Raw genomic sequence first — 14,057 nt, 5'->3', positions numbered from 1 at the left:
ACACATCCCTCTCTAAGTAAGTGGAAGAAATAAAAATAAATAAATACAATATCTAAACTGGGAGGCTGAAGCAATGGCTCAGAAGTCAGGAGCACTTGCTGCTCTTAAAGAGAACCTGTGTTTGGATCCTCAGGCTCCACATCAGGTGGCTCACAGTCACTTGATGCTCCAGCCTCAGGGACTCCAATACACTCTTCTCCCTTTGAGAACACTCATAGGCACATGCACACACACACACACACACACACACACACACACACACACTCACTCACTCACTCACACTCATAAGAAAGAAAGGAAGAAGAAAGGAAGGAAGGAAGGAAGGAAGGAAGGAAGGAAGGAAGGAAGGAAGGGGTCTTTTAAGAAACTCCTGCTGCAATGTATTCTATAATGACTGTTCTGTCCCCAGGGATGACATCTATGATACAGTTCCCTCCGATGACATCACGCAGTAAGTCATCACCATCCAGGCATGTGAGCAACCTGTGATATTTGCACAACTCCATGACACAGTTCTCAGGGTCTGTCCCCTTGGTTAAGCAATGAGTGACTGAAGAAACAAGGCCCCTGGGTACCTGTCATTTCTCAGCCATCGTGGCTACCCATGGCCTGGCGTGCTCAGGGCTGATTTGCATGTTTTTCTGTCTGTGTGAAACACATTCAACATTTTCATTTACATTAAAAAAAAACTTTTCGGGGCTGGAGTGAGTGGAAGAAATAAAAATAAATAAATACAATATCTAAACTGGGAGACTGAAGCAATGGCTCAGCAGTTAAAGGCACTGACTGCTCTTCTGGAAGATCAGGGTTCAATTCCCAACACCCACGCAGCAGCTCACAACTCCAGTTCCAGGGCTTAGACACTCTCACACAGACATACAAGCAGGCAAAACACCAATGCACATAAAATAAAAGCAAACAAATAGAATCTTTCATTTAAAACAAAGACAACCCCTTTTTTCTTTCACTTTGTTTTACGTGTATGTGTGTTCTGCCTGTATGTATGTCTGTAACCACACATGTGCAGTGTTAACAGAGTGGGCCACATCCCCTGGGACTGTAGTTTGCAGATGCTGTCACCTGCCAATTGGATGCTGGGAATTGAACCAGGGTTGTCATGGGCAGCAGCCACAAATCCTCTTAGCATCTGAGCTGCCTCTCTAGTGCCCCTACCCACTTTGAGACAGGGTTTCTCTGTGTAGCCCTGGCTGGCCTAGAGCTCACTATGTAGACCAGGCTAGCCTAGAACTCTGCCTCCTCAGTGTTGGGTTTAAAGGTGCATGCCACCACACCTGGCTTCATATGTATGTTGTGTGTACTTCATTTATGTGTGAGCATATGTTTGTGCGTGGGAGTGCACACTCCATGACACATCTGTGGATGCCAGAGGACACCGTTAGGACTCTTTCCTTCCACCATGTGTGGTTGGGTTCCAAGAATGGAACTTAGATTGTCAGCAAGCACTTTCCTGTCTGAGCCATCTTCCTGCTCCAGCTTTGTCATTTAAACCCTGTGCCATCCATAATGGTATTCATGTACAGTGATTACTCTGAATGAGACACATTCCTTTTTCTCCCAGGGGTGGTGTCACGTGTCTCCTTTTCTCCGGGCTGCTGGAAAAATGTCGAATCAAGGTTGTGAGATCTAAAAAGAGGGTTTCTTTTACTAATCAAAGCATATCATGGAAATTTTAAAAAGAAAAAAAGAGACATAGGCGCAGGCCGGCGTGTCCTTGGGCTGGAGAGTGGGACATCTGTCCGAACATTCGTGGTGTTGACCAGCCCGGAGCAAATTAAAAATGGGTGATGTTGAAAAAGGCAAGAAGATTTTTGTTCAGAGGTGTGCCCAGTGCCACACTGTGGAAAAGTGAGGCGAGCGTAAGACTGGACCAAATCTCCAGGGTCTGTTTGGGCAGAAGACAGGCCAGGCTGCTGGATTCTCTTACACAGATGCCAACAAGGACAGAGGCATCACCTGGGGAGAGGACACCCTCCTTGATGGAGTATTTAGAGAATCCCAAAAGTACATCCCTGGAACAAAAATGATCTTCGCTGGAATCAAGAAGACGGGAGAAAGGGCAGACCTAATAGCTTATCTTAAAAAGGCTACTAATGAGTAATTCCACTGCCTTATTTATTACAAAACAAATGTCTCATGGCTTTTAATGTATACCATAATTTAATTCATACACCAAATTCAGATCATGAATGGCTAACAATGTTCTTGTTGGACAGTCCTGATTTAAGTGGGTACGGTCTTTTTTAAAGCAACAGCTCCGGTTGTATACACTCTCCCACTGCTCTCCCTTTCTCAAGATAGGATTGGACTTAATTAGTAATGTTTTACTTTCCATAAATATGGGCATGTCGCCTCAAACCTATTAAATGGTTTTATACTTAGATTTATATAACTGGGCATATGAATATATTTAAACACTGGGAACATTTTATCACTGTCTGCGAAGTAAGAAGACTCGCCCATGTTTCAGTTTGTGTTTACTGGCCTCTTACAGGCCATGGCTAAACACCAGGAGGCAACTGTCTATGCTTGACAGTGCAGTTTTAATTAGAATCCCCTACATCAAGGATGCTGCCTTTTACTATTGAAAGGCATTTGCTGTGGTTTATGTATGATATCAAATAAAGAGTATTTAACACTTCTTTAAAAATAAGAGGAAAAGAAAAAAAGCCAACTTTTCTTCCCACTGCATTCCCAGAGTCCTTTGCAGCATGCCTGTTAGAACCCCTTTCACATGGTGTTTGAATTATCGATTTAGCGCCTGGCTCTCTCAGAGGCTGGTGGATTCCTCAAGGGCAAGGCGTTCTTGCATTCTTCCTGGGAAGGATGCTGTGTGAGAAGAGATCCTTTGGCTAGTGTCTGCGAACATGCAGTCAGGAGATTTGTTTGTTAGTAGAAATGCTGAGCATATAGTCACGCGTGTCAGTCGGATATGTGTGTGAGGAGTTGTTGTAAGAGTGAGAGTTTGTGGGATGTGGGGCTGGAGTGAGCGAGGAGTGGGCTGTGAAGATAATAGTGCCCTGGTTGTACTGGAACCTGGAAGTTGGTGACTGTTTCTCTCTAGGCCTATATATTAAACCTGTGTCTATCACACTACACTCAGAGTGTGCAGCCTCTGTAATCTCCCAGTGAGGGGCTGGGGTGTGGCCTGGTGGTAGAGCCCCTGCCTAGAATCCCCCAGTGAGGGGCTGGGGGCGTGGCTCAGTGGTAGAGCCCCTGCCTAGAATCCCCCAGTGAGGGGCTGGGGGCGTGGCTTGGTGGTGGAGCCCCTGCCTAGAATCCCCCAGTGAGGGGCTGGGGGCGTGGCTCAGTGGTAGAGCCCCTGTCTAGAATCCCCCAGTGAGGGGCTGGGGTGTGGCCTGGTGGTAGAGCCCCTGCCTAGAATCCCGCAGTGAGGGGCTGGGGGCGTGGCTCAGTGGTAAGCCCCTGTCTAGAATCCTCCAGTGAGGGGCTGGGGGCGTGGCTCAGTGGTAGAGCCCCTGCCTAGAATCCCCCAGTGAGGGGCTGGGGCGTGGCTCAGTGATAGAGCCCCTGCCTAGAATCCCCCAGTGAGGGGCTGGGGGCGTGGCTCAGTGGTAGAGCCCTGCCTAGAATCCCCCAGTGAGGGGCTGAGGGCGTGGCTCAGTGATAGAGCCCCTGCCTAGAATCTCCCAGTGAGGGGCTGGGGGCGTGGCCTGGTGGTAGAGCCCCTGCCTAGAATCCCCCCGTGAGGGGCTGGGGGCGTGGCTCAGTGGTAGAGCCCCTGCCTAGAATCCCCCAGTGAGGGGCTGGGGTGTGGCCTGGTGGTAGAGCCCCTGTCTAGAATCCCCCAGTGAGGGGCTGGGGTGTGGCCTGGTGGTAGAGCCCCTGCCTAGAATCCCGCAGTGAGGGGCTGGGGGCGTGGCTCAGTGGTAAGCCCCTGTCTAGAATCCTCCAGTGAGGGGCTGGGGGCGTGGCTCAGTGGTAGAGCCCCTGCCTAGAATCCCCCAGTGAGGGGTTGGGGGCGTGGCCTGGTGATAGAGTGCTTGCCTAACACATCTGTGATCCTGCACAGCACAAAGAGAAAGACAGCAGTAACAGAAGCACCTCAGACTCAGTGACCAGCCTCTGTTCCTCTCCCCCCTGCATGTGTGTAGGGTTGGGTGCTTGCTGTGCCATGGCCTTTTCTGTGATTCCTATGACGGTGTGTGGTATGAATCATGTTCTTGTCCCTTTCCGGGTCTCCCTACCCAAGCGTGTCTTATGTTCCTGGGACCCTTCTGGGTGGATGCAGATGTAGGTGACTGTCCCACACTTTGGTGTCTTTGGCTCCATGTCCATAGAGCTAAGAGTGGGGCCTCCATGACCCTGAAGCCCAGGAAGTGCTCTGGGAAGTTAACAGCTGGAGATTAGATTCCATGAATCATGAGACGGGGAGGAGGGATCCAGATCTGTGTGTGCTCTGGGGCAGGGCCAGGCTCTCAGGCTCACGCTAAGAATGGTACTGACCCTCCAGCTGACCGACAGGTCCCGGACTCAGGCCCTGCACATTTATACATACAATTTCATATTTATCCCATATTTTCTGTTAGGTATTTGTAGTGCATTGATAAATAACAGTGACGTGGATTGTTTGTAATGGTTTGGAGTCATTATAAATGACATCATTGATTAATATGATCATCTACGATTTCAGAGGCCAAGAAGAAACCGAGGCTCAGAAAGATTACCTGTCTCTGCCCAAGGTCACTCAGAAAGTACACAGCAGAGGCCAGATCTAAGCTCCCGAGCTGGGGAGATGGCTCAGTGGGTAAAGGGCTTGCCTTGCCTGCGTGAAGACAGGGGTCCTGGTGCAAGCCTGTGATCTTATTACTGCGAGGTGCAGGGCCATGAAGGAGACTGGGTCTGGACGCAGGCAGTCTTGCTCCGTAGGCAATTGTGTTACATGTTTGGCTTCATTAAAATTATATTTATTGTTACTGTTTGCGTGTACATGAGGTAGGGAGAGGCATGAGGAGGTAACAGGAGAAAGTTGTGAAATTGATGCTTCTCCTTCCACCTGTATGTAAGTGGATCTATGTAGTGTGTGTGCACATTCAAGTGCGCGTGCGTGCATGTGTACGTGTTAGAGTTCAGAGGTCACCATCCAGTGCCTTCCTCAGTCACTCTTAGGCTTTTTGTTTTTATTTGTTTGGTTTTTATTTTTTGCCCTGGGTGGCTGCCTAGAACTTGTTAGACCAGGCTAGCCTCAGACTCACAGATCTCCACTTGCCTCGGCCTCCTGAGTCCTGGGATTAAAGGTGAACTCCACCATTCAGCTCTCCACTTGTTTTTATTATTGAACAATGTAAATCATTTTTGCTCTACATGTACGAGTGTGCTACCTGGGTATCTAATGCTGTGAAGCCCAGAAGAGAAGGTTGGATCCCCTGGAACTGGAGTTACAAGCAGCTGTAAGCCATCACGTGGGCTCTGGAAACTGAGGCCTGCTCCTCCCTCTGGCAGTGCTCTTAACTGCTGAGCCATTCTTCCAGCCTCTGTCCACTTATCTTTGAGACCGGGTCTCCCTGGAACCTGGAGACCGCCAGTTCAGCTGTTGTGCCCACTGGGGAGCAGGGGCTCTGCCTTTCCCGGCACTGGATTGACAGCTCTGCTGGTGCACCTGGCCATCTGCACTGGTGCTGGGATTTGAACTCCGGGCCACGTATTGAAGGCTTGTTTTGTTTTGTTTTGTTTTCCGAGACAGGGTTTCTCTGTGTAGCCCTGGCTGTCCTGGAACTCACTCTGTAGACCAGGCTGGCCTCAAACTCAGAAATCCACCTGCCTCTGCATACATGGTGGTGCTAGTACATGCAAGGCTCATCCTCCATCACTGACTTCCATCCCAGGCACTGAAACACACTGTCAATCATCCACTGTCACCATTACAATCCGACAGCGTTGGAGAAAAGCACTGTCCATTTCCCAGGCAAAGAAACTGTGTGGGGTGCATGTCTGTAATGCAGCACTAGGGAGGCTGAGACAGGAGGATGGCTGTAAGTTTAAGGCCAGCTATATATTGAGACCCTATCTCAGAAAACTAAAATAAGAGGAGAAGGTAAAAAAGGAAGGAGGAGGAAGAAGAGGAGGAGGAGGAGGAGGAAGGAGAGAAGGAGGGGAGAAAGCCTCCAGGTGTGGCTGGAGGCTGTGGGTTCTATACCCAGAACCACACACAAACAGAACTCCAGCTCTTGAGGTAAGGGAGAGGGTGGGCACCCCTGTCCTCTCCCCTGCCTGTGCTTTTGGGTGGAGGGAGGGGTGGGGAAGAGGAAGCTCATCTCTTTGTCCATTTGTAAACACTCCATATAGCATAGCTACATCTAGAGTTTGGGAACCCTTTTTAACTTACCAAATTACTTATTTAGTTAAGATCCCTAGCCCTTCCAGCTGTACAGTCTCACTCTGTAACCCAAGCTGGCGCACAGCTTCTTCTCCTACCTCAGGGTCCTCAGTGCTGAGATTTGAGGTCTATGCTGACCTTTTCAGCCTTTCCCTTTTATCTTTCTCTTCTCTTTTTATGTGTCCATGTGTCCGTGTGTGGCATATGCACACACGTGTGAGATATATGCATTAATGTGCATGTGTACACAAAGGCCACAGGAGGGCTGATCTATCTATTCTGATCCATCAACAAAGTATTCTCAAGAGACGGGGTCTCTCACTGAACCTGGAGCTAGGCTGCCAGTCAGCAAGTCTCAGCCATCTTCCTGCCTCTGCCCTCTGCAGTGCTGGTGTTACAAGTGTACAGGGCCACATTCCCATGGGTGCTGGGACTCAGAACTTAGGTTTCCCTGCTGAGCCATCTCTCCAGTCCTGACTTTTCCCATTTAAAACCTTTAATTTATTTTTAAATGATGTGTGAACATGCATGTCTCTGTGGGTGTGCGTGCATGTGATTGTAAGGTGCCCATAGACGCCCAAAGTGATGAGTCTCCTGGATCATGGCCCTCTTCAAGGATCTGAACTCTGAATCATCTCCTATCTATCTATCTATCTATCTATCTATCTATCTATCTATCTATCCATCTCCCATTCACCCAGGATCCCAAATACATCCCCATGGAGGCTCCTATTTGCTTTGTAGCCAAAGATAACCTTGAGCTCCTGATCCCCCTGCCTCTACTTCCACATTGCTTTCCCCACCGCAGCTACTCTGTAAACAATGGCAAGGGATCAAATCCCAGGTTTTCTGAGTGCTAGGCAAACACTCTGAGCCTCATCTCCAACCCCTAGACTGTCTTTAATCAGTCCAAGGCGTTAGGGTTTTATCCCCATCTTGTATTTACTATATTCAGTGGTGTGAGGTTTTCCACCGGATCAGGTAGGTCTCTGGCGCCAAGGACAGGGGGCGTGTCCTCGTTCCAGTGGGCGCCAAGGACAGGGGGCGTGTCCTCGTTCCAGTGGGCGCCAAGGACAGGGGGTGTGTCCTCGTTCTTCCCCCGTCTTTATCTCTTCTCTCTTCCCATGGGTCAGACACATAAGTGCACCTCAGATCTCTCGTGGTTCATTGTCACCATGTCCCTGCTGTGCGCGCTGCTGCTGGCTATAGCCCTGGTGGCTGTCCCTGGTGCCCATGGCACTTGCCCCGTGCCCGCAGACCTGAAGAAGTCAGATGGGACGCGCACGTGCGCCAGGCTCTATGAGACGAGTGACCCATACTATGAAAACTGCTGCCAGGGGCCCGAGTTGTCTGTGGAGCCAGGTACTGACCTGCCCTATCTGCCCTCGGGCTGGTCTAAAACTGCATCGTCTCTGGTAGTGGGCCAGCGCTGCGAGATCACTGTGTGGTCTCTCCCCGGTAAGCGTGGCAAGACCCGCAAGTTCACCGCGGGTACTTACCCTCGCCTGGAAGAGTACCGCAAAGGCATCTTTGGAGACTGGTCCGACTCCATCTCTGCCCTCTACTGCAAGTGAGTACCTACCCAACCCCACCACCCAAACCCAAGGCTCGCTCCCCCAGAATCCAGAGACCCCCCAGATTCATACGAAGAAAAGTAGATCTCTCCTTAGAAACTGCTCCTGGAGGTCCCATCTCTGAGTGCACCCCCTAGACTAATCCTGTCATCTTCTATCTTATGGCCCTCACCACCACCCCTGGGCTCTTAGACAAACTCTAGGCTCCCCATACCAGGAAGTCAACAATGCCAGCCAACTTGTGCCTCCATTCTAGAAACCCTTCCACTCAGCGTCACCCTAATTCTGCACTTGCGTGAGGTTTCCTGGCCTCAGAATTAGGGGATCACTGGCTCCTCTGGGGCCCTTAGACCCCTAAGCCAGCCCCGCCTCATTACATTAGGAAGCCCCTAGATCCAACTCTGAGACTTAAAAACCTCTCAGGCCTCGAGACCCCAGGCCCAAATCTTGAAGAGTCAGCCTGGTCTAACCTTCCACCCCCACCCACTTTGTTTAGATCAGCCCCAAACCCAGAAACCATTTGTAGACCTCCCAGGCTCATTCCTAGTGGTCCCCAGGTCCAGCAATCATCCCAAGACCCACAGACCTCGGGTATTCTCTGTTTCACTGTAACAACATCCCAAACCAGCTCAGTGGAATCACTCAAAAAAAAAATTGCCTGACCCCAAAACCTCCCAGCTCCTCAACCTGGAGCCTTGAACCCCTCCTCAGACCTTCCCACACGGGACAATCTCTGTCTGGACACCCCCTGTTGGGACTTCATGTTTCTGTTACAGGTGCTATTGATGGCTTGAGGCTCTGTCTACCCAGCCTGGCCTTGGGGATTGCTGTAGCCCCAAGAGCCAGGAGGCAAGATGACCCCACGACCTGCTATCATAGCTTCCCTGTAATACAGCCCTTTCAAAGTTACAACCCTGTGTGACATCTGTGTGTGTTTGAGACCCAGCAAGCACGGGTGGGTAGAATAGGAGACAGCAGAGTGATCAGATCTGAGTCAGACCATACTGGGGACGCAGCCTTTGATTGTAACTTGGGTTGGGATGAACAAAGACACCCAGGGAGCAGGAGTGAGCACTGCTGGCTGCTGTCTAAATATTTAAACACTTCTTGTTTACTTCTCGACATTAATGCCTAGAACATCAGGGTCATTCTAGGACCTTGTGCCAGGGTAGAACCACCGTGTATTGGATGATGTGGTAGAGGCAGGTGCTCTACCACTGAGCCACGCCCCCAGCTCCTCACTGGGGGATTCTAGGCAGGAGCTCTACCACTGAACCACGCCCCCAGCCCCTCACTGGGGGATTCTAGGCAGGGGCTCTACCACTGAGCCACGCCCCCAGCCCTCACTGGGGGATTCTAGGCAGGGGCTCTACCACTGAGCCATGCCCCCAGCCCCTCACTGGGGGATTCTAGGCAGGGGCTCTGCCACAGAGCCACACCCACATCTCTCTCTTTACTTTTTTATTTTGGAACAGGGTCTAACTAAGTTGCCCGGGTTATCTTTTAACTTGAGATCCCTTTAACTCAGCCTCCTTAGTAGAGGGACTTAAAGACTTGACACTGGGTTGTTAATTACATTTAATGTCCCTTCCCTGACATATGGAAGACACTTTAGTTCAAACTTATGTTTCTGTTCAGGTTGTGATCTCGCCTTCACCTTTGTCCCAGGCGTGGGAGCTTTTAATGGCTGTCTGGTTTGAGTGAGTCTGGGATGTCCTAGGCAGAGAGATGGGTAGAGCTCTGTAGGAATGTAATCCAGGGTAGACTGGAGACAGGACTGGGATTTGGGGAGATTCTGAGAGTTAAGGGATGAAGAAGAGCAGATAAGTGAGAATACTTCAGGGGCCACACTGGGATATAAACAGGTCAACTGTCAGGGGCCTAGGAGATGGATTAGCCCGTAAAGGGGCTTGCAACCAATCCTGACAACCTCAGTTAGATCTCCAGGACCCACAAGGTAGAAGGAAAAACTGAGGTCAGGCTAGGCCCAGTGGTGCAGACATATAACCTCAGCTCCTCAAAAGGCTGAGGCAGAGGACTGAAAATTAAAAGCCAGGCTGGGCCACATAGATCTTGTCACAGAATTTCAATAAATAAAAAGAACTCTGGGGATATAGTTCAGCGGTAGACAACTTGTTCAGTATACACAAAGAACCTGAGTTCAATTCCCTGCACTGCAAAAAAGAGGTAAGAGGTAGGAGGTCAGAGGTCACAGTCAATGAAAAAGATCCAGAGGTCACAGAAGTCCCCGGAGTTCAAGGATTGGCTGAGTGGGTGAGATGTGGACGGAGGGGGTTTCTAATGAACAGAGACCAGGCAGACAACCAGCCTCTGAGCATATGCGTTCTTAGAGCCACTCTCTGAAAGTTTATTCACCAGCATGAGAGGATCAGTTGGTCTACAAGGGGCGGCCCTGCCCAGAGACACACATTCATGGAGGCGTGGAGATGTCAAAGGAGAGCCTGGGCAGGGAGAAATAGGAAGGAGCTGGGGGCAGAGAAGGGAGCAAGGTGGGGCCAGGGGTGAAGGAGATGGGGGGGGGAGGAAAGGTCAGAGGATGAGCAGGGATGGGGGGAAGGAGGGCTCTAAGAAGTGAAGAAAAGTCAGAGGGGTGAGGGGGGCTCAGGGAGGAAAAGAGGGGTCAGACGAAGGTAAGGAGGCATCAAGGAGGTGAGAAGGAGGATGGATTGGGGGTGAGGAGGGGTCAGACTGTTGCTAAGCACACACACAAAAGGCAGAAGGCAGGGAGCATCATAGAAATGCCAAGGGCTGGGACGAGACAAACATCAGGGACTTTCAAAGGATCGATCACGTCAGCCTTGGGGAGAGCCGGTCAGAGGTCACTCCCGGAGCTGCACAGACACGGAGGAGTCGGTCACCCTTGTCCTCCGCAGTCCCCCAGGCTCCATGCGGTTCTTAGCCTTGTGCTGGAAGTGGACAAAGCGCACTCCGGGGCCGTACTGGCGGAAGACGTGGGACACCTGTGGCAGCCCGGAGTTAGGAAGAAAGTCTCACCAGGGTCCCACAGCCTGCTGGCGTCCCTTCCTCCCTCTGCCCAAGGTCGTGGGAAAGAACACCTGTGCGGGAGGGGCGGGACCTGGCAGCGCATCTCACCTGAATCCAGCGGCCAGGGGGTCCTCTCCCATTGGTCCGAGGGGCCACGTGGTGCTGGGCAATGACCGTGCGGCGGTCAGCTGCTAACAGCCAGACATGCAGCTCATAAACACACTGGTCTAGGCGGCTGTCCTCGAACCTGGAGGAGGTTCAGGTTTTGACTGCCATGCGGCCACAACATCATCTCATTCCCCAGCCCTGGTCCTAGGCCCAGCTACAACTATCTCCAGATCTAGCCTCCCAGCCCTGGGCTGGCGGAGACCAAGACAACCCCATGCTCTGTTCTCTGAGGCCCATTGTCCAGGGGCGGTCGGGAGTTGGGGGGAGTTGACATGTCACTAATAATGACGGCTACATCTGTAGATGGAGGGGCACAGGCACAGGTTGAGGTGAGATGGGGTACAGGCAGAGAACTGAAAGAGGGTGCTGGTAGAGTTTAGGGGTCTGGTGGGGAACGCAGGGCATTAGAGCAAATTCATATATGGCCCCTCCATATGACTGAAGTAGGTTTCCCGTTGGAGCTGTGTGAAAAAAAAAAAAAACTGTCTTTTTAATAGGAGGAAAATGAGTCTAAAAATCAGGGGCATAGGCTTCGGGGAATAAAGGAACAGCTTGGCCCAGAGGGAACCCACCCAGCTGACACCTGAAAGATACAAAGGTTGGGGCCGGAGGAGAGAAGGATTGGGTGAGACCACAGAGTCAAAGGGTATTGGTGAGGGAGGGGCTCAGGCCCTCGGGAGCAAGGAAGTCTGAGCTCTGGGGAGCCTCGGATGACGTGAGCAGGTAGTCAGGGAGGGCGGGGCTCACCAGTCCATGATGGTGATGTCAGGCTGTTCGTCATCCAGCAGCTCCTCCCACAGCTTCTTGGCCAGCAGGTTCACGCACTGCTCCTTCACAGTCCAGCTGCAGACAAACAAGAGAGGAGATGGGCCTGGCAGTCCCACAACCCTGAGGTCTCCCAGGGAACAGGAAGCATGGTGACAGGGTTCTAGGTACAGCAGGAGACCCTCCCCCCTCAGCCCCTACCCCCCTGCAGTAGGACCTGGCAGTCCTGGTTCCCAGGAGACCCTGGAGAACAATATACACAAACCCTCAGTTCCAGGAGAGAGCTGACACTTAAGGTGATGACTGGATCCAGGCCTGGAAGCTTAGCTACTCTATGAGTTAGAGGATTGGAAGTTCAAGGCCTACTTGGGCAACTTAGCGAGACCCTACCTCAGAAAAACAAAAAAAAAACGAAAACAGACTAGGAGCATGGCTCACCAGGAGAGCGCTTATCCAGAATCTTCCGGGGAGGGGCTGGGGGCGTGGCTCGGTTAAAAAAAAAAACCCAAAAAACAAAACAAAACAAAAAACAATAAAAGTAGCGATTTATCTAGTTTAAGGGATACTTTAATCAGTTCATTCAAAAAACAAGAACAGATTTAGGAAAGATGAGATTTGACCCCGAGCCCCTGAATTACACACACCCTCCCATCTACCGTTCAGGAGCTCAACTGGACCTGGAGGTCTCTCCCAGGGAATGAGGGTGAGATCAAGGTTTACCAAACACCTACTGTGCGCTGACCAGACATCTTGGGCACCTGTGCCGCATGTTTCATAGGCAATCAGTTATGACTAACCCTGTCACGGAGCCAGAAAGGGAGGCCCCCTCGGCAGGCGCCTCAACAAAGAAAGTTAGAGGAGAGGAGAGTAATTCCTCCCACCCCCACGCCCACCCCCAGACCCTGTGGCAACTCACCTGAGAGGCCCCTGGAGGTTTTGAGTAGTAATGTACCATCCACGGAAATTACCTGGCCAGTGAGGAGGATGGAAGGGTCGGTGGGACATTCCTTGAGGGGCACCATCCTCCCGGGCAGAATCCCCAGTGCTTACCCAGCTCCTTCAGGGGTTTCCGGGTGGGACCCGTGGGGGGCGCCGGCTGGTAGATATTAATGCCTGAATCACACAAGGGAATGGCGCCTCAGGCCAGTGCCCACCTCCTCAAGTCTTCCTACCCCTAGCTAGACTAGAAGGGCAGGAACCCGAGCCGGGCTAGACCAGCCTGGCAGGGATTAAGGAGGTTGGTGGGCGGTTATGGTGAGTCTCTGGAGCTCTGGAAGAATCCAGAGAAAGGGACCGAAACACGGGTAGAGGGGAGGGAGAGAAACGGAGACAGAAAGACACACAGAGACAAGATACAGAGAGTAGGACAGAGATAGATAGGGAGATACAGAAGTGCACTGACGGGGCAGAGATGCCTGCTGAGAGAAAGAAATAGACAGGAGCCACAGAGAAAGATGAATAAGAGACCGAGGGTCTGAGCAGCGCGCCAGGGGTCCCCAGGCTGCGTCCCCACCTTCCGGGTTCGGTGAGCTGAGCAGGTTGCGGTAGAGCGGCCGCTCCAGGAACAGCAGCTGCCAGCTGATTCTCGGGGGCAGCTCCAGTTTCCCGCTCAGGGGTCCCCATTCTTCTACTAGCAGCTGCCTGGCTTCAACCTCAGTCGGTGCATTGGGCTGGGGGAGCTCCGGGGTCACCGGGGACGTGGGAGACCTTGGGGACGGCGGTGGTGGCGGGGACTGGGGATGCGGCGGCAGTTCCTCCGAGTTCAGGGACCCCTCGGCTTCCATCCTGCCACTGAGCGCGTCTCTGTCCGGTGTCTTCTCCATCCCTAAGGTTTGGGCGACTGGGTCCTGGTTCCTAGGATCCAGGTTAACTGGGGGTGGAGGGGCGGGGCAAGTCATAGGGGCATTTAAGAGAAGGCGTGTTAGGGGAAGGATCTGAGCCCCGGGGGCCCTCCTCTCTCAGACCAGCAGCCCAGTTCTCAAGGTCCTCCTCCTTCTGACCTAGTGTTCCAGCCTCCCCAGCCCTCCTCCCTCAGACTCAGTGGTCCAGCCGCCAGCCTCCTCCCTCAGAAAAGGTCCCCACCCCCTCAACTTCTCATTCTTCTGCCCCAGTTTCCCCAGGGCCAGCTGAGGACCTCGCCTGACCCCTGGGGCTAATGTCAAGCTCTCTAATGATGTGTATCCTCCTCC

General features: G+C 52.0%; 2 protein-coding genes and 1 pseudogene across 2 annotated transcripts; 2 read left to right on the top strand and 1 right to left on the bottom strand.

Annotated features, from left to right (window-relative positions):
- Positions 1-1,798: 1,798 nt before the first annotated feature.
- Positions 1,799-2,183, top strand: LOC110299520 (cytochrome c, somatic pseudogene; annotated as a pseudogene).
- Positions 2,184-7,489: 5,306 nt separating this feature from the next.
- On the top strand, positions 7,490-8,858 carry Sycn (syncollin). Its single transcript, XM_021169228.3, has 2 exons — positions 7,490-7,925; positions 8,706-8,858. The coding sequence occupies exons 1-2, from the start codon at positions 7,531-7,533 to the stop codon at positions 8,713-8,715; spliced, it is 405 nt and encodes a 134-aa protein (XP_021024887.1). The 5' UTR covers positions 7,490-7,530; the 3' UTR covers positions 8,716-8,858.
- A 1,408-nt stretch (positions 8,859-10,266) lies between these two features.
- Positions 10,267-13,766, bottom strand: Nccrp1 (NCCRP1, F-box associated domain containing). Its single transcript, XM_021166015.3, has 6 exons — positions 13,382-13,766; positions 12,919-12,981; positions 12,785-12,836; positions 11,851-11,946; positions 11,044-11,182; positions 10,267-10,910 (listed from the first exon to the last, which is right to left on the bottom strand). The coding sequence occupies exons 1-6, from the start codon at positions 13,764-13,766 to the stop codon at positions 10,770-10,772; spliced, it is 876 nt and encodes a 291-aa protein (XP_021021674.3). The 3' UTR covers positions 10,267-10,769.
- Positions 13,767-14,057: the final 291 nt, after the last annotated feature.

This window comes from Mus caroli, unplaced genomic scaffold (assembly GCF_978045245.1).
Source record: "Mus caroli unplaced genomic scaffold, Mus_caroli_1 scaffold_8, whole genome shotgun sequence".
Lineage (NCBI taxonomy): Eukaryota > Metazoa > Chordata > Mammalia > Rodentia > Muridae > Mus > Mus caroli.
Note: the sequence above shows the minus strand (reverse complement) of the source record. Positions and strands in the feature narration are given on the sequence as shown.